Here is a 21042-nt window from a genome sequence, read left to right on the forward strand (position 1 = left end):
TTGCTCCCGTGTAGGGAACCACTCTGATGGTCCCAGCTGCTATAAAACCTGCTATAAAATTCTACCCATTAAGACTGCATTTCTGGGGGAAGTTGCAACTGCAGTTAGATTATGTACTGACCACCGGTTTGGGCACAAGTGACACCATTTTGTGCCTGTGGTTTTCCTTCTAACAATATGTAAAAAAAAAAGGATTTAAGATCTAGACTCAGTTAATTAGAAAGCCACTTTTCCACCTCCATTCATACCCTGTGGGAATATCCAGAAGTTAGATGAGATGTACTATGATTCCTCACTGGGGAGGAATATCTCATTCGTTTCACAACATGTAGTATGCCTGGGTCCCAGCTGTTCAATACCAACAGAGCCCAGCACCATTATCTTGTCAACCCAATTTCTAAAACATCCCAAAGGCTGGTACCAATCCCTGTGAGTACCACTGAGATAATAAAGACATTTCTTCTCACTTCTCAACTATTGACTCTGCACCAAACAGCCAGGATTTTCAGAACTTAAGTTATATGTGCTGCCTTCCAATGCTTCCAGTACCCGAGACTGCTTATAATAAAATTGGAACTCTGTAGCACAGCCTACAGAGATTCATGTGACCTGGCTTCTGCCCACCTCCTCGGTTTCTTATGTTGCAACCTTTCCCCTCATCCACTATGCCCCAGCATCACTGGCCAATTTCAGTCCACCAAATAGACCCCTCTTTCCTGCATCACAGGGCTTTCTCCCTGCCTGGAGCACTCCCCATCACCCAACCCCTTAAAAGACTATCTCCTTCCTTCCATATATGCCATGGCCTCCTCAGAGAGCTCCTTCCTGATAGCCCATCTTCCTTTAATCAGTACCTCAGCCTCCTATCCACTAAACTTGATCACCGAGAGAGAAAGAGGATTTACAGAAATTTTGGCTTCTGTGTCCCGCACTGGACTATGAAAACTCCAGGATCATAGAAACCTAAACTATTTCATTCCCTACCCTATACCCAGAGCCCAGTACAGAGACTGCCAATACATTCCATTCCATACTGGTGTATTGTGTAATCCCTTCTGAAAGCTGTGTGACCTCAGCCAAAAGTTCAACCTCTCTAAGCCCCTGGTATGTTATCAAAGGAATAATGTGAGAACACCTGGAGACAAGCACACAGCCACAGACTCCTAACAAGGCCAGCAAGAACACAATAAGCATGCTTTCTTTTTTCTTCCCTTTGTGCCCACTTACTGAATCTGGCTTTCATCTGTAGAGCTGGCCTGGAATCCTGTTACTAGGATGGGGACCAAGATATTAGTGTTAAAATAGACAAGTCCAGGAATGCTCAGCTTGAGTCCCCAGAAGGTTCCATGGAATCCAGGAACCCCTTGAAATTGCTTGCAAATGTCAAAATGGAGAGGGGAGTATATGTGCATGTTTCTGGACTCACTAATCCAAAGCAGTCACCAACTTCTCAAAGCTGTTTCCACTCAGAAAAGTTAAACCCACTGGGCTAGTCAAACCCTTTTATTTTATAGATGAGAAAACAGATTCCCACAGAAGGCAGGAAGTTTCCCCAGAGCCACCCAGTTAGGTGGTACTCATTCACTGTACATTTGCTATTGGCCAGGGCACTGCCCTGAGGACTCTGTGCAGCCCCCTCACTGATGCTCCATGATAACCCTAATGAGTTACTACTCATCCTGCACAGATGAGTACACTGGGGCCCAGAAGAGGTAAGTAACTTGCCAGGAATGATGTTGACTCATCTCCAGGACCATATCCACTGTACCAGTTAGTCCCTATGCAGAAATAAAACCCTTGGCTCTGCTGCTGTGGTGAAGTCCACGAGCTTGCGTCAGCCTCATACAGTTATCATTTCTTTAATAACTCATTCTCTCCTCTGGCCCCATTATATATTCCCCCAGATATGAATTTACTCTTCCTACCAAAGAAACTTTCCACCGGTTGCAGTGGAACTAGCCTGCCTGGTCCTTGTCCCAGCTGGGGCACCCTCTGCTGGCAGTACCTCCACAGGGCGCTGCTGGTGATGACTCCCTTTTTTTTCAAGTGAAGCAATTTCTGGTACCCCTGAGGGAGTGCTTCTATGCTCTAATTGTTCCCAAGCTTAGCAGGACACAGCCATATTTAAAATCCCAGTGTTAACATCCATTCATTCAACAATATCTAGTTTGTTTCATATTCATTATGTTGCATTTAATCAACCTTTTTAATTGAAAAAATAATTTAAGCATTGTAAAAAAAAGTTTTTTAATGGATATTAGTGAAAATGAATGATACCTCCCACCTTGCCCTAGTATCTTTTCCAGAAAAAAAAACCTTTTTTTCAATTTACTGTGTATTATTTACCCAGTATTTTATGCATGTACAAGCATAGCATATACAAGCATATGTATACATCAAGAAAGAAAGAAAGAAAGAAAGAAAGAAAGAAAGAAAGAAAGAAAGAAAGAAAAGCTGGAAGTTACTATATACAAACTGCTTTGCACTTTGCTTGAAATATCAGTATATTTGGAGATTAGTCCATGTCAGCCCATACTGACATGCTCCCTATTTTCATGGCTGTGTAATATTCCATGCATAAGTGTATCATAATATATTTAGATTGTTTTCAGTCTTTGGCTATATAACCAACGCTTCGGTGAATAGTCTTGAATTTATTTCTTTGCACATATGTGTGTGTATATGTGTAGGATAATTCTCAAAAAAATACTTTGCTGAATGAAATCTGAATCTTGACAGACACAACCGAATTGTCCCTTAAAGAGTATACACCAATTGATACTCCCACAAAAGGCATAAGTGACTGTTTCTCTACACCCTTGCCGATACTATAATATTAGCAAACTTCTATTCATTGGATATGATTGTGAGCCCACGGTGTCCCATCATTTGTGGCATGCACAGAGCAAACAGAAATGATGGCAGGCAAAAATCTCGAACTTCAAAAAATTAAGGGATATATACATAAAAACTAGAAATTACGGTGCAATGTGGTAAGTGCTCTCTAGAGAAAGAAAACCTGGGAGCACATAGCAAGGGGACGTAATCCAGTCAGAGGGTCAGGGATGCCTTCCCACGGCCAGGGGTAGATGCAGCGGTAGGGAAGGGTATAGAGGCTAAGGCTTGGAGAGGATCAGTCAAGTAAAGGCTCAGGGTACAACAGCCCCCCAAAGGACCTGCCTGTGTGCCCGGGTACCTACGAGGAGCTGGGGCTGGCTGGCACGCAGCTTCCTGCACAGAGTGGGTGTGTTCCCACATCCGCAGTACCACATCAAAGCACAGCACACACGGGCCGCGGCTGAGATGACAAAGTGCTTGATTAGCAGCCTGGAATGTCCAGATGAGGTGTCTGGACCGCTCAGGGCTCATGTGCACCCAGGAGGACCCCAATAATTCAGCAGGCCTGACACATACAAAGGAGTCGTCGACCCGACAGGCGCATGGCAGGGTGGAGATGAAGATGCAGGAGAACTGCAGTGACCTCATCTCTCCATCCACCCCGGAGAGGAAGTCTCCCTGGGGAGCCATCACGTGAAAGGAGAAGTCTTTGTGGAGCGGCCAGGAATGAGCTGTGGTCATTTGTGGCGGCGAATGGACACCATATTGCCAGTGGGAAACACGCCCAGAATCCATATGGTGGAAGGCCTGTTAACGAGCTCCGGGTGCCCAGAGCGCTGCTCCTGCTTTGATTTTGCCAAATGGGCAGGAGCAGAAGGAGGCTCTGGGCCTTGCCTGCTGCTGTTCTGGCCCTGGCTGGGCTTTCTCTTACCAGCCCCTCCCCCTCCTTGCTTCCAGAACATCACCCCTCCCCCCCATCACCTCTCAGGCCAAACTAGCTCAGAAGAGAGGGTCAGCTTCCCTGGGATTAGCAGCTGGGATCAGCTTCCCTGGGATCCCCCTCCTCATCTCCCGAAGGCTGAGGTCTCGGGAAGTAGAACATGACATACAGTGATGTTTAGGGACAGGCGTTCTCTTGAGAGGAGGGAGAGGCCTCTGCTGCCCAGGGGCACCCTGGCTCGCTTGCCTCGAGCTTCCGACAACAGAATACACTTGCTGGCCCCAGTTATGTGAATGTATACATTTTATGATAGAATTGTGACTAAAATGACCCTCACAAAATGGATAAATGTCCTGAAAAGATTACTACCAAAGTGCGATGATCTTAAGATGATACAAGTACTGCAAGCCTGGCAAACGACACGAAAATGGGGAAGCTGACACCCGTCCTGCTAAGCAGGATTTCTGTCATCCACATCATGAGATAAAATCATTGCCAAAGTAGTCAGATAGGATCAGACGTCAGTCAAGATATCCTGAAATTATTTACAAGACCACTTGAGCTACAGATTTACATCCAGTATCATTAACAGTGAGCCTCGCCCTAAATATGTGGGATGCCTTAAACTGTCGCAAGTAACAGCACAAAGCCACCACAATTAGCAAGGTATTTAAAAATAAAACTTTCTATCTTTAGCTCATCTTTCAGACTTTGATATTTGTGCATATTTTATGATATATGGAACAATGGAATATATTAATACAAAGTGAATGTATATAATGTGAAGATATAAAATATAAGTATATATTATGTAACTTAGATATAATATAAAAATACTGATATTTTATATATTTACATATTGATGGCGGTATGTTTTTATATTGATACCAATATACTTACAGATATTGGGCTATTTGCTCAACGTTGTTTTACTGGCGCAGGGAATGATCAAAAAAACTTTGGCAGGCCCTGGTCTGAGAAAAATCAGGCCTTGTATTTCAATCATGTCATAAGACATTGAGAAGACTCATATTTTGTGTTTAGCAAAAATGGGTACATTTTTCTTTCGTCTGAGAGAAGGAATGTAAGGGGGGGAGGGGGAGAAAAGGATCAGGCTTGAAATGAGAAGGAGAGAAAACTTAGCACAAGCAAGGCCCGTCAGAGTGGCCGATTCTGTGTTTCCGCCCTGCTCTCCTACTCTTCTGAGCTTCTGTGGCTCTGCCTCATGGGAAGCCATGGGCTCCCAGCCGGGCTTGCAGGAGGGCAGTGACTGTCAGCAAGACGCTCCCCTTCCCTAGGTCTCACATCTCTCATCCCTCATATAAAGTCCCTTCCATTTTTCCCCTGAGGCCTTTGAGGGATGTCTCCTCCTGGACAGGAGAAGGAATCCTGAGAGATGGAAAAATGAGTGGATGAGAGGTGCTTTCATGTGTAAGGCTGTTTCTTCCTTTCACACATCCATCTTCTTATATAGAGAGAATCGTGTGTGAACATTGTCTGTTCTGGGTTGCTTTAGGACTTCTGAATTTTAGGAAAATGCAAAAACAGAACCACAGAAATCATGATCCTTACTTTTACTGAATTAACCAATGGGAGAGAGAAAAGAGCAAGAGAACACCGTTTCTGTGCTCAGGCTGGTCTGCTTGGCACAAAGCAGCCACGGTTGGTAGATGGAGTTGGGTGGGAGTCCGACGGCCAGGCTTCTGCTCTATTTAAATGCCTGCCAGCTGTGGGAGCTGGACAAGACACTCAGCTTCTCAGTAGCAAAGTTTCTCGCTGATTAAAAACATGCCCATGAGAGGGTTTCCATTTTCTGGCTAAGATGATTGTCCTTTTTCCTTACAGGTTATTCTCCATCCCACCCCAAACAGCCCCAAACAGTCAGAGTGGCACAAAATGACAGTCTCCAAAAACTGCCCTGATCAAGACCTCAAAATCAAACTTGCTGTCCGCATGGATAAGCCTCAAAACATGAAGCATTCTGGGTAAGTGTTTCTTCTCCAAGTGGAAGTTTTGGAGAGATCTCCATCCATTTCCTAAAATATTTTCTAAAAAGAAAAACTGATCTCCAGAGAAGTATATGGAAGGAAATGTAAAGGATTTACGAGAGATTCTTAAAACACTTCATTTTGATATTTACTGTAAGCTTCCTCAATTCTTATGATTACCGGATGTGGCATTTGTGTTATCAAGATAGCACAAATAATTTCCTTCTTTTCTAATAGGATTTCCAGGACAATTCAAAACATTCCTAGAAGCATGGTGTGTGATTCTGGCTTAGGAGGTTTTATCGGCTTCGTGTACCTTTTCAGTAGCATCTAGATCTTTCAGATTCTATGAATCATCCACTTTCATGTTCACTAACAACCACATCCAGGAGACATGAGCAGGTGCCGTAGGCAACATTTAAGATTCAATTCACATTGAATCGGTGTTAGTGTTTACTCTAGTCTTTATTTATTTTTTTTTTAAAGATTTTATTTATTTATTCATGATAGTCACAGAGAGAGAGAGAGGCAGAGACACAGGCAGAGGGAGAAGCAGGCTCCATGCACCGGGAGCCCGATGTGGGATTCGATCCCGGGTCTCCAGGATCGCGCCCTGGGCCAAAGGCAGGCGCCAAACCGCTGCGCCACCCAGGGATCCCTACTCTAGTCTTTAAATAAAAGACCAAAACATAGAAAATTTACGCTCACCTTCAATTGCTTAAGGTTGAGAGGCACAACCAATTAAGTGATTTCCAGTAGCATAAAAAGAATAAGTGAAAAAAGTTTCATTGCACAGATCAACAATTTATACAGTAAATGTTTGCTAACAACTGGGTATAGGCCATGGCCTATTCGATTAAACTGCTTGGACCCCACTATCTCAGTAAATGTGATCACTTAGAGAGAAGTTGGGCCATAGAACTCTGAATAGGGGGATGTCTAACCAATGGAAGGGAATGTGTTGTTTTTCAAGGATTCTGCAGGTACCAACTGCCAACTGGCTATCACTCTGCTTAGGCCCTCTGGTCAATAGAAACATCTTAATTTTCTTTGGGGGCGTGTGCAGTTACAGGATATTTTAAAATGATAAAATTAACATGGAAACTGAGAATTGGTTACGTGATAGAGGTTTGGGGAATGCAAAAACCCAATACCAGGGACTAGCCGCTGATTCAGACAGATTTAAATGGAAAACGTTAAACAGGTCCAGGAGGGAGCAATCAGGACAGCAACATGTGGTCGGGGAATAAAGAACAGCATTCTAGCTTTGGCGCCTTGGTGTTCTAGGGAACAGAGAAAGCTCAAGCATCCAGAGAAAGATAGATAGCTCCCATTCAGGGCACTGGAGAGGATCAGGCTTGTGGAACTCCAGAGAAAGAAAAGGTCTCTCAACAACTTGTAGGTAGGCCCAGTACTGAACCTGAGCTCTGGCATGGATTCAGAGAATTTGCATGGCATTATCTTGCAACCAAACTGTTCCCAGAGCCTGAGAAACTGAAACCAAAACTCTTATGCCTGTGGCCATGGGAAGGCCGCGGGAGAGTGAACCAGACCCTTACTCTTACTGTACATGTGCTCTTTTTTCAACCATCCATGATGAAGTGCAGCTAGCTTCTCCTCAATTAAGTCAGCATCTCCTGAAGATGTCTCATGAAGTGTTTGTGAAGTCAGCTTTTCCTCCTTCTTATCATCCTGTTGGCATATATTCCAAAAATGTTAAGTGGAATTTCTTCCCCCTCGATGTAAATATTCCAGTTTCAAGACAAAGGGTGTGATAATTCTGTTAGGTCTCTATAGCACAAAGGAAGAAATTCTGCATCTTTAGCAAAATACCCAATAACTACTTGCTAAAGGAACCAGAGCAGGAGTGAGCAGGATGGAAAGAGGCAAGAAAGAAAGAAATGAAGAAGGTGCAACAGACCAAGGAGAGAGACAGAACAAAAACATGACTGAATGTATCTGTCCTCAAAAGTTCAGTGTTTTTAGATTTCCTCAACACACCTTCTCAGCCCCTTTGTAGCCCCAAATTAGGGGTTTTCCAAGTACTCCCTTGTTTAATCCCCATAGCACACTTTACACCGACATTAATTTCTCCATGGGACGCATTTCCATTTCCCACATTCTCTTCATTTACTCTGTTGGAAACCAAACTGATAGGAATTCACTCATTTTTCTGTTGATTCATTTATAAAATTATTGAGGCTACCTTCACCCTACAGAGTCAGACTACCTTGATCCTACAGATGACAGAAAGAATATGTAACTCACTTCTGAGAGCATAGCTATTTCATATTAATACTGTCAGACCTAATGAGGCCTAAATCAGGCACGCACAACATTAGTTGCACAAGGGATGACTCAAGGAAAGTAAAAATGTTTATTATGGACTACAGGGATTTTTTTCATTTAAAGTTAAAAGAGTTTTATTGAGCCCCATTGTGTAGAAGAAGGAGAGAAATACCAGAATAGTGTTACAGCTTAAAGGATAGTAGAGAGAAAGGAATTTTTTAATTCTTTTAATTTTTAAAAAGATTTTATTTATTTATTCGTGAGAGACAGAGAGAGAGAGGCAGAGACATAGGCAGAGGGAGAAGTAGGCTCCTCGAGGGAGCCTGATGCGAGACTCGATCCCTGGACCAGGGATCACGCCCTGAACCAAAGGCAGATGCTCAACTGCTGAACCACCCAGGCGTCCTGAGAAGGAATTTTTTTTTTTAAGCATGGCTGAGGTTATAAATGGTATCTACTGTCATGTTTATTAAAACATGAAAGGAAAATCAGAGTTACTGTGAATGAGTCCTTGTTGGTGGACTGTGGTTTCCTCGAGTGAACCACTGGGCCATTCAAGAATAACTTTCCTTATTGAACAGAAAAATGTTAGTGAGAAATTCAACATTACCTTTTGGCCTTAAGACACTAGCGTCTGGGCCTATTTGACAATGAGCAATGCCTTGGAGAGAAATTTTTCATATTTTACATCTGTATGGTGTTTTCAAGCTCAGCAAGGGTACTCACAGGCACTTTCTCATTTTATCTCTGAAATAGCCTCACAGGGACTAGGTATAATTATCCTCCCATCTTAATAAATGGCCTGTCCCTTAACCCAGTTGCTCAGACCAAGAATCTTGGGGTCATCTTAAACATTTCTCATTCACTTTGACCCCTCATCTCATCCATCAGCAAATTTTATTCACTGCACCTTCAAGATAAATCTGGAGTTCAGCCTCTCCTCACCACCACTATATCACCATTTGGATCCAAGCCTCCATCCCTCTTCCCCTTCACTTGTTCCTTTACTCTGTAGGCGGTCCTTCTACTGCTGTCCTTCTTCCCTGTAGTCTGTTTCCTACCATGAAGCAAGACTAATTTTTTTAACACACAGGTCAGATCCTGCCACTCCAATGCTGGAAACCTCCAATGATTGCCCATCACATAGTAAAACCCATTGTTTTTTCCATGGCTATGAAGACTCCACTACCTATCTGACCTTGATCACTCCTCCAGCCACATTGGCCTCCTTACTTTTCCCCAAAAAACTCCAGGTACACACCTCTGGGTCCTGGTCTCCACTTTTCCCTCTGCCTTGGATGCCTCTTCTCCCCTACTCAGCTTTCTACATGGCTCAGCCCAATTTCTGCATATCTCTGTACCATCTCAGAATACCTTTCTTTCCTGGCCCACTTGTGTCCTCTCTCTTTCTCTTACTCTGCTTTATTTTCAGGAGAGCACTTATCATCATCTCACACATCACATATTTACTTGTTTATTGGTTTGTTGTCTCTCTTCCCCCATTAAACTGTGAGTTCCTTGTCACAAGAGACATTTGCCTCCCTTGTTCAGAGTAGCCATTATAGGGGCTGCCACCTAGTAAAAGTCAAATAAATTAACCTAATCATTATGTAAATGAATAAGTGAATGAATGAATCCCAATTTACACACTGGGAAACAGATGTGGAGTGGTGAACAGACTTGCTCAAATGAGATTCAACATTGGAGTTGGGTCTAGAATCATGTTATTCCTTCCAGTTCAGCCTTAACAAAAGACCCCAAACTTGAATGAAATACAGAGCTCCCATGATTCCATTTCGGATTCATTCAGTGAACCACAGTACACCAACCTAGAGTAATTTGCAGCAAATCTGATTTTCCTATTATGCTTCAACAAAACTTGAAGGGGATACGGTTTATAAGTCTCAGCCACACTCCTTAAAAATCCTCTTTCTTCCACTCTCTTAGCCGCGCCACTGCTCTTAGACCTCTTATTCTTCACAACTATCACACTTCTCTCTCCCCTGTGAGTCTCCAAAACACCACTCAAATTGGCACAGACTCTCAAGACTACTACAACTGACCTAACTGTTTTATTAGGAATCCATTTGATCTCCCTTGTTGGCTTATTTTCTATAAATGTCAGTTAGATTAAGACAGTTAATAGTGTTGTTGAAATCGTCCAGATACTTACTGATTTTCTGTCAATTGTTGAGAAAGAAGTATTGCAATCTCTGACTATAATTATGAATTTGTTTCTTCTGTCCATGTTTGTCTCAGTTGTCCTGAAAGCTCTATTCTTAGATGCATAAACATTTAAGGTTATTATGTCTTCTTGATGACCTGACCCCTTTATTACTATGAAATGTTCTTCTTTATCCTTCAAAATATTCTTTGCCCTGAAATTTACTTTGTATGACAGTAATACAGCCACTCTAGCTTTTTAAAAGACTAATGTTATTATGGTAAATCCCTTCTATCCTACTATTTTTAACTTAGGCCTTTAGAGTTAAAGTGCATTTCTTGTAGGCAGTGTGGAGCTAATTCTAGCCTTTTAAATCCAATCTGAAGATCTCTGCCTTTGAATTGGGATATTTAGTCTATTTGTATTTAATGCGATTATTGCTATAGTTAGGTTTAAATTAAATTACTATTTGCCATCTTGTGTTTTTGTTTTCCATTTGTTCCATCTGATCTTTGTTCCCTTTTCCTCTTTCTTTTTGCCTTCTTTTAGACTAGTTGAATATTTTTATGATTCTATTCTATCTTCCTTATTGTATTATTCTCTATAAATGCTAATTAGGTCAATCATCTAGGATGTAATCCTTGGCACTAACCACTTACAGATGTAGGCAAGTTGCTTAACCTCTGTGGACCTTGTTTTGCTCAGCATAAAATGGAAGTCATGATAGGTTTCTCACATAGGGTTTTTGTGAGAATTGAATGAGTTAATACATGTAAAGTACTTAGAACAGGGGCTGATACATGATAAGGGCTACAGCTATGGAAGGGTTGATGGTGGAGGCTATTGTCACCATTGTTTGCTTTCTCATTTATTGCACTTCTCCCCAGCCCATGCTTCTTCTTGCTGGGCTGCTGCAAGTAGACCAAGGCATCTGGGGTCTTAGTGCCTTCCATGCTCTCGTTCACTCTCCAAGGGTAGGGGAGAGATGCCTCCCAGTAGGAATCTTGGTTGTATCTCAATGTGACTGCTCTTCTTAGAAGAAATTCACATGAAAGAATTTCTAGCAGGAGAAAAAAAAAAATGTCCCCACCTCATTACCACTTGTGATGGGCTAGGTGCCATGGCAGCACAGGGACCAGAGGAGAACAAGGGCAGACCTCTCATCCCTTAGAGCTGAGCCCCATCTCCACCTAGACCAGAACAGCACCAACTCCTCATTTTCTAGGCTCTTCCATGACTTCTGGCTCCATGGACCTCCAAGTTGAAACTTCAACCTAACCCTGGTTTCCATGTCCCTGTCAGACATCTTTACCCCTTTGTACGGTGTACAAGAGCAAGTGATTCTGGCAGATGTCCTGAGGGGAACACGCACTCTTCTTCTTGCACTGGGTGCTCATCCCCAGGCATCCTGGGAGAAGACATACGATTAAAAAAAACTTCCCCTGAATAGCCATGGAGCACCCACCATGTGTATACCTAGTGCTAAGCACAGACGATACTTAATAAATAGAGCTGAGTTACTAATTCATTAACATTCACAAACATCAGATGAAGGAAGACCATCCCATTTTTTTGTTATACAAATGACAAGTTACATGCATCGCCATGGGTGTTGCCCTGCCAAGGAGTCCCAGGGCAGAGGGATGCTGAAGCCAGCTTCCCTGGAAAGGATGGGATGCTGAAAAGAGGGATGCTGGCTTCAGCATCCCTGGAAAACCCAAGAGCATCTTTCTCTTCTCTGCTTAGTCCTTCATAGTTCACACTGGCCACTTATATAACTCATATGCCCCCAGCAAATGGCAGGGATTTCAGTGACCCACTGGCAAGGATACATTAGAATCACAAGGCAAAATATGACCAGACCCAGACACATGTACCTTGCTTTATTTCCCAATAGATGTACACCCCAAAGCCAAACATAAGTTCAAATGAAGAATCCAAAGATGAATCCTTTGCAAAGTTGGTAGGTAAATGTTCCTTGTACTAGAACTACTATTTCTATCACTGCTACTGCTACTACCAAGGATAATGACAAGCAACAATATTGCCTAATATAACCAAGCACTTACTATGTGCCAGTCTGTGCTAAACACTTGTCATGTGTGCTCTCCATCAGTCCTCACCACAACTTCACACACTATCCCCATTTTACAGCTGAGGAAACTGAGGCACAAGACAGCTAAGCCAAAGGACAGTTGATGGCAGGGCCACAATTCCCACCTAGGTTTTTCCACCTTGAGTCTGAGATATAACCACTAGGCTAAACTTCTGCTCACAGCACTAGAAATGCTGATTTATCTATTTGTAAATCCACATTTCCACAATCCTGGTGGCCTGAAGAGAGAGTTGAAGGCCACTCATGCCCGCCAGCGCAGATAGATCTGCCTGTACTGTGAGGAGGTAGAGGGGAAAGCCACCTGTATATCTGCAGGGACAGAACTCCCATCTGCTCCAGGTACTTCTCATCCTGTCTCTCAAGCACATTTCAACCTCAGAGAACAGAGCCGGAGCTGACTAGACAGAAATGATACAGTGCAGCCCTCAGTTTTTTCTCGGTTTTTGACACCTTCTGGTATGTGCCAAATTAGCAATAAATTCTGAGGAAAACCTCTGAGGGAAAGCCCCTCCTTCACACAAACCAACTGATACTTTGCAAAGGAGGATTGTTGATTTTTCTCTGATCCCACTCAGCTTTCGCATTCAGAAGCCTCGCACCAGGGAAGTTCAACTGGAATAGCAATTCACGTTCTCATTGCAGTGAAGACACCGACGTTCATCATCATGTAAAATGGGAAGAAGAATAGCACCACGGGAGGGGTACCGTGGAACCCAGCGGTTCTGAGTTTCCATTCTGGTAGCGTCATTTCCCAGCTGTGGAGCACCAAGCATGTTCCTGCAACGTCAGCTTCCTCGATTGTAAAATAGGAGCAGGAATGTAACACAGTACAAACCTAATGAGGGTTTACTTTGTGCCACAGGTTGTTCTGAGCACTGTAGAGTCCATCAACTCTTTATCCTCACAACAATCCTTGAAGTAGCTGTTATCATCCCCACTGCATAGATGAAAGGCTGAGGTAGAGATCCTTCTAGTAACTTACTGGAGGTTGCGCACACCGCAAGGTTCTGTGTCTCCAGATTCAAGGCATTGACCCCTTCAGCGAGGTACACTAAATTCAAGAAAGTGCCCAACACGGCACAGCAAACTAGTAAAACGTGGCCAACCAGTAGCTAGGATTTTTATTATGAAGGGACAGTTAATGCTTCGGTATGAGTTACATTCTGTGGGTTTTCATGTACTCCTTTTCCTGCTTTCATTCCCAGCAATTAAAACTATAAACTTCAGATGTACTGTCGATGTTCACTGTTCTGAATCTCTCTACATGGGCTCAAATTAAAGGGAAAGAGAAAATGCCAGATATAACTCCAGAAAGCACAAGACTGTTGCAACCTTGCCAGTCGTTACTACAAATACAGAAATGTTCGCCCACTCTCTTCATTTGATTTTTGTTTCATCTATTTTCCTCTGTCCACGTGTCCTGGAAGATTTCTTTTCACATATTTAGCTATTATTTACTACTAGTGATGATCTGCTTTCCTCCATACCCAGAGATAGTTTATAATCAGGCTGACATTTCTTGTGCATCTACTTTCTGCCATTCTCCGTACTTATACCCCACAAGAATCACTCATGTAATCCCCACAATGACCCTGTGCAAGAGGAACCATTCCTGGCCCTGCCCTGTTTTCTAGGACACCAGAGGGTTAATTAAGTATCTTGCCCAGCATCTCAGAGTAACCATTGGAAATAGAACAGGACTGTTAACAATTATAGACTAATGAACCCTCTCTATCTGTAGCCTTGGCCATGCTTCCCATTTATGTCAATTTTTGTCATGGATATGTTAATATATTATTTCAAGAAGGTGGAGAGCACTGCCCAGGACAGTAAATAACAGCTGGATCATCCACACAGCAGGGGAGCTGACCAGGTTGGCCTCGGGGCTGAGGCCCTTACCAGCCATTCAACTACTGCCATGGCCTCTGTCCCAGTCCAAGCAACATCCTCTCCCTCCCTGACCTGCACCATGGCAACCGTGTCCTCGCCGATCTCCCTGCTTTCTCTCTTGCCCCTTTCATGCACAGTGTCCTATCCACCCATCAGCCACGGGGACCATCTTCAATAGAAATATAATTGTGTCTCTACTCTCCTAAAAACACTTCCCCAATTTCCCATCCTGACTTAGAATGAATGTATTAATGATCCGATTTACCCATTTAAAAGGTCACTCTGTGTGCTGTGTAGTGAGTGCAATAGGGACAAGAGTGAAGCAAGGAAGCCAGGTGAAGTAAGTATTTGGAAGTTGTCCAGTTGGTTTCTATAGCAGGTAAAGCCAGCTTTGGAACTTGAGTATTTGAATGTTTTTGAGTATGACCAGATCTCTCCTCACTTAGTCAGTCCACTGGAGCCTGAAAACCTCACTTCCTTGATCAGTGCCAGTTGAGCACGCAGCAATCCATAAGGCCAAGGCAGTAATTCACGAATGAATTAGTAACACTGCTCATAAAATCTCCAGATAGCTTGGAGTTGTGCCTCTATGGTTCTCTCCTTTTATTTCATTTGTCTGTTATCAAGATTAATTTCCATCAACAGAAGAGCATTTGGGAAAGGAGGAGAGGTATAGAGAGGACTTTCTATGTTGACTTCAAACTTCTTCCATGTAATATCCCTGCATTTGATAGAATCGCAGCAAAGAAAGTTGGGAGGCAGAGTGTTTCCCAACTGAGACTTGACAGGAGGCGAAGGAGCTGTAGTTGTAGGATTTAGCGGTTTTTTTTCCCCTTTCTTGTGCAGCACCTGGCAGGAGTTTCTCTACCTAATAGACTTTTAGCACATACAAGAATTAAGTCACAATGGAACATTTTCCAAGGGGCTTTCTGGAATCAATCAACGAATCTAAGTGAAATGTGATAAGGGGCCACAATTCTTTCTGTAAGTGGAAGTGAAACTTGCCTGCTGTTCCTTTTCCTCAATCACACAGCTCCAAAATCTGCTTTCTGTTTCTGAGCTGCGTGCATTTCCTTGTTTATGACTACCAACCTTCATGGTCAAGTGAATTAAGCAGTGCAGTCACTCAAGCATTAATGCAACTCTGGTCTTTTTCTTTTTCCTTAGGTATTTATGGGCCATCGGTAAGAATGTCTGGAAGAGATGGAAGAAAAGGTTTTTTGTACTGGTCCAGGTAACTTTTCAATCTGTCCATCTTAAGAGCCATCAGGATTAAAGATTTGATAGGATTAATTAATGTTTTTTATTTGAGGTATAATTTACCTAAAGCACACAATGCTCAAGCATGTAGCTCAGTGAATTTTTACACATAAGCATGTAAACCCCATTTGAGAGGGATGTAGACATTTCTCATACCCACAGCACTCCCTTGTAATCCTTTTCCCTATTCTTGTATCATTTTAAATTTTAAAAAATTAAAGGATCATTATTTTTAAATTCTAAGAATACAGGAGTACATCAGAGAAGTAGGAGGAGTGAACGGCCATGCTGCCAGTGATGGAGGACTCCAGGGAAGTAGCAAGCATGTGCTAGTTAGGGTACTAGGAGCACCGACATTGTTTTAGAAGAAGTTGCTGTTCTTAAAAATACTAAGATATTCATTATGAGAAAAGTCAAAATTTACTTGGACTTTTGACACCTGTTTTACTCTAGTATGTTTGATACTGAATTCCCTGTGGGGGAGCACTCCACTCTTCTTGATATGTTGGGCTTCCAAAACTCTTAAGTGACCTCCTATAACTGTGTTTAACAGTCTGGAATGTATCTTTCCAGATAGGCGCTATATATATATATATATATCAAGCTGCAAACTCTGTGTTGTTCTGCAGCTCACTTTTGGTTGTTTTAATCATAAATCATGGTAGACATTTTGCCATGTTTGCATATATATAGCTCAAGCTCAAATACATGTAGAATTTTACTTTTTGAAGGACTTGTGGCCTTCCCCAGTTGGGACTATTATTAACCATGCAGCAAGGAACATCTATCTATATAAAGATATAGATGTAGATGCAGATATTGGTATTAATAATACATAAGTAATATATAAGTAGTACCTTTGCTCTCTTGTCTATTTAAGAAAAAAAATCCAGAATAGTGATATTTTTGTCCTTGAGAATCTCCGCTGCCTTTTTAAATTTTGGTTCATTTGCTTCTTGCATCAGGATTTTTCAGTTTACAAGGAAATTTGTCATTGCCTCTTTTTAATTTCCAGGCTCCACCAAAGCATATAAACTGTAAGTTAGTTTACAAAAAAATTAACACATGCTGTATTCTGGAAGATGCCACAAAGTGAGTCAACTTATAGTTTAGGGACTAACATTGTTCATTGGGTTACTGTGTTAGTTTTAAGCATTGACTAGTATTTAGAGCAATTCCAATTCTAAAACTTCATTATAAAGCAGCTGCCTTTTAGGTCTAATGGCCTTGAGAGTTCTTCCAACCATGAACTTCTAAGACTAGACTTTCTATAGATCTAGTCAAGTTTCTGCTATGCCACTAAGGCAAAATACATCTCTCTGGCTAAAAGAAAGAGGTTATCTTTGCTTTCATGATTGCTGCAGGGTACAACAAAACCTTAGAATAAATGAGCCCAAGGAAAACTTTGGAATTGTGCCCAGCCTGCCAAATAATCCACGGGTGGCAACAAAGGACATTTCATCTGGCGATACATTTCCTCAAACTATCCCCTGACCAATATTTATTGAGTACCTACTTTGTGTAGGACACATTGGTAGGTCATAGAGAACTATGAGGCCTGGTCTCTCACTTCCAGAAGAGTATCCGTTAGAGTGCTTTGTATATACAAGTAGCAGAAACAGACCCAAGCAAACTAAGGTATTAATGATAATATATTAGAAGGCTCTCGAGTAGTTTGTAGGATTGTTGCAAAAGCTGAATGACCTGTCCTTACTACAGTACTCAGAGTAGGTTCCAGAAATCCAGGTGGAGCGAACCATGGCCAGTGTCACTGATGTGGTCATAAGACAAAGTTGGCTCTGACTACCTTCTATCCTTGCATCTCCACTTGAGGGCCAAATACGAGGGAGAGATCAGTTCATCTTGGGTCACACACCTAACTATTAGCAGGGGCAGACCATGGCACTTTGATTAGCAGTCCCACTGTCTCCAGTGCAAAATCAAGATGCCATCACCAGAAAAAGAAATGGATGCTGGGAAGGTGAAAACAGCTGATGTCCCCTCTAAAGAGAGTGTATTATAATAAACAGAGAGACAAAATGCATCAAAAGAGGTAGTGCTGGATTATGCATGTTTCTCCTCCTTCAGTGCTTCTCACTGGGCATAGCCGCCTTTCTTGGAATCTGTTATGAATTGACCTGGCCTCTCCCAGTAGGCTATGTGCAGTTGCAAGGCCAGTTAGGTTTCTAATTCATCTTTGTGTCCTTCCCTCTTTTGCCCACCACACACATACACATCCTCTAGCTCGGTACCTGGCACAGGCATCCAGGCAATGTTTGGTGGGAGGAAGAAAGAAAAAGAAGAGAGAGAGGAAGGGCCCAGACTGGGCTTCAAGTGGTTCTGAGAAAGGAAAGATCATATAGCCTGGAGAGTGGCTGGTGACAGCTTCCCAGAGGAAGTGGGACAAGTAGCCCTCTCACCTTGGCATGGAGTCTCCCTCCCAGTCTGAGGTACCCAGCTATTACTCCACTGGACACAGGACTTTGCTCTGAAAATCTTTGAAATAACAAAGTACTTAGGATAAATAGTTGACCTCCTACTTTGTAAGCAATTTCAGGGAGAAAATAAAAAACTCTTCAGGAAAAAAGCAGGAGGAAATGTGCCAAAAATATTAGCGAAGCCATGTCTGTATGATATGTACTGAACTGAAAAGGAGAGAATGATTGTTTTAGGCAGCACAACCAGAATACCGACATTTCAGGGCCTTTGCACTGGACATTCTACCTCAAGAAGGTATGAATTGCACAGCTGCTAAAAAGCAAGTTCTGTGCTCACTTGTGAAAATCAGCAAAAGGCACCTGTAGCCTATCTAAAACTCAGCACCTGTCCTTGAGGGCAGGAGAGAACAATTTCAGGATTTCAATATGTGTCATTTACATGAGATTCTCAGAACTTGCAACAGCCATGAGGTGTGTTGGGGACATTGATCCTCCAAATTTAACCTTCTGTTTCAACTTAAATCAGATTCCTCCCTTAATAATCTCTGTGGCCTTCAGAGGTGTCAGGACAGCCCACTGTCACAAGTCCCTGCTCACCACAACAATGTCTAAAAGCAGTTTGGTCGTTCCTAGAAAATACTGCATTATTTTTGGATTCTTCCCACTTTTTCTTCTCCATTGTTTAAATGATCACCTTTACAGGTGCTTTATCATGATGACAACAAAAACCTCACCCCCTTTGAAACAACCCCAGTGCCATCATAGTGAAGTGCAAGAGTGAAGGTGAAGGTCACCAATTCTGGCCCAGCTCAGGGGAAGCAAGACCTGTCAGGCTGCTTGAAGAGAAGGATGCCAGAATGAGCTGTTACAATCAACGCCTAACAGATGCCCAGTGTTGATTCTGGTCAGATGTACAAACAAGCGCCAGTTTCTTTTTAGCCACCAAGCCCTTCCAGTGAAACTCAAAATGCAAAAGTGATACCAGGAGAAGCACTTTGGCCAAATGCAGGGAAGGGTGAAGGAGCTGGGCAGGGAAGCAGGTCCCCTCAGCGTACCTCCCACTCCCCAGGCAGCCTTGGAGAAAGCTCTGCAGAGGCCAGTGCACAAACCACACATAAGAAGCATCTCTACCCAAGTGACTTCCTGAATGTTTATTCCTTTCTCCTCAGATGTTAGGTCTTGGAAAGCGTTTTTATAGAGAGTTTGCAACACAAAATTTCCAACACAATTATGAATCTCATTAGATTTAATACAATGAAAATAGATTGAAAAACCTAAGAGGAAGAGAACACAGCCAACACCAGTCTCCTCAGAATCATCTCTCCTCCCACTCCCCAGTTCTCCCTGCACACACAGACAAGCACACAGAATCTACATTTTTGTCTGGAATGCAGAGCTATTAAAATTCTCCCTAAGTGAGATTTCCTTTTAGTGCTACTACCTTGGGGGAACCAACAGATAGATTGTAAATGGACTTCCTACTAGTCAGGGACAAAGGACATCCTCAGTGGGGTTTAGAACCAAAGCAGCGATACCCATTTTTAAGGACTGGGGCTAAAATCATTATGGATGTGGCTGGAGGCTACCCCTTTCCCCCGCCCCCATCCTCGCCACCAAGTTGGAAGGAATGAGGCAGTTACAGGGTATTTCTGTGCCAGATACTTAAGTGTTCCTAGTATAGGCCTGAACCACCTGTACTGGGTGCTATTTAAAATCCACATCCCCCGCAATAAATAAATAAATAAATAAATAAATAAATAAATAAAATCCACATCCCAAGGCACCATCTAGAAGATTCTGTTGCAATAGGTCTGGCATGAGGCCGAGGAATCTATATGTTTTACAAGCACACCGGGAGATACTGACACAGGTTTTCCAGACACTATCTTTAGAGAGACACTGCCTCAGTGGTCATTGTCCTTTTTAAGGTAAAGGTTCCATTCCTCTTTAGACCATACCTTCTCAGAGTTTATGCCTTCCCCTCCCTTGGGGAAGCTGAGCGACAGAGTAGCTATACAGATGATTATATGCAAGTAACATGATAAAGCTTCCTCAGCCATGTTCCTTTAAATTCCAGTAAATCCCCTCAAAACATGGTTGCAGACTCTAACCCAGGGATTAAGGGGAAATGGGTCCTCAGCACCCCAAATCAAGAAATTGCTGATAAATTCATTCTAAACCTTACATACCATGGGAAGGACCAAACGCACTGATTATCATCGTTAGGAACTCTGACCAAACCAATGCTAATGATGAAGTGCCGATTCCATGGAGCTCTACTTAGAGCTCCCCAACTTGGGTGTGTAAGAGGAAGAATGGAAGCAGCAACTCATCATCCAGACCAAGCTAGAAAGTCTCATTACTATGATCTTTTTATCTTTAAATATCTTTACTCAATAAATTTAATTTTGTTTCATTTAAAAAAAATTTTTTTTTACTCTATGCCCAAAAGACTTCTGGTTAAAATCAGCTTTTGATGGTCTTCAGCCAAAGTATTTCTGAGCCATTTTTTCCCTTTTAGCACCATACAAGCCATAATATTCTGTGGCTCTTCTAATAATCATAATAATTGCTTGCATTTATACAGTCTCTTAGACTTTATAAAGTGTTCATCAAGTTGGTCTTTACAACCTTTCTGCACTACAGTGAGGACAAGTCTCATCCTATTTCATATTTGAAGAAAGCGAGGCTCTGAGTGGTTAAGTGACTTGCCCATGTTCAACAGCTAATAGGCAGCCAATGTGAAATCTAACGTAGGTCTTCTGACTCCAAAGGCTTTCCATGATTCTAAACACTCAGGCAGGACCAGTCCCCAAGGAGATTTATGCATATACAATGTTCTAGAATTCAATTACCTTGCATTAGATAGAACCAATATGGTTCCTAAATCCATATCCTACTCTCCACAGATAATGTAAAGACTCTGACTGCTCCAGCTTTCAGAAAAGTCACTAAATCTGAATAAAATATTGTCAGATAATGTAAAATGCCTTGGAATATAGCAGTTGTCACCCGGGAAACCATATTAAAATAACTTAAACACACCCCCCCAAATGAATTGTAAAACATGTAAGTAGTTGAGTGATTTATAACTCTCTGAATGAATGTCTATTTTTCCC

General features: G+C 42.4%; 1 protein-coding gene and 1 long non-coding RNA gene across 11 annotated transcripts in view; one reads left to right on the plus strand and one right to left on the minus strand.

The window, feature by feature from the left end:
• Positions 1-21042, plus strand: part of CADPS (calcium dependent secretion activator) — a 459608-nt gene that overhangs the window by 274628 nt on the left and 163938 nt on the right. For all 10 annotated transcript variants that reach the window (XM_077858238.1, XM_077858239.1, XM_077858240.1 and 7 more), the window contains exons 8-9: positions 5624-5763; positions 15393-15459. In XM_077858238.1, the coding sequence (XP_077714364.1) occupies positions 5624-5763; positions 15393-15459 (207 nt within the window). The remainder of the gene's footprint in view (positions 1-5623; positions 5764-15392; positions 15460-21042) is intronic.
• LOC144289809 (uncharacterized) lies at positions 14502-20733 on the minus strand. Its single transcript, XR_013357783.1, has 3 exons — positions 20636-20733; positions 16343-16520; positions 14502-15419 (listed from the first exon to the last, which is right to left on the minus strand). It is a non-coding gene; the product is annotated as an uncharacterized LOC144289809 (long non-coding RNA).

The sequence above is a fragment of the Canis aureus genome, chromosome 19 (assembly GCF_053574225.1).
Source record: "Canis aureus isolate CA01 chromosome 19, VMU_Caureus_v.1.0, whole genome shotgun sequence".
NCBI classification, from domain to species: domain Eukaryota; kingdom Metazoa; phylum Chordata; class Mammalia; order Carnivora; family Canidae; genus Canis; species Canis aureus.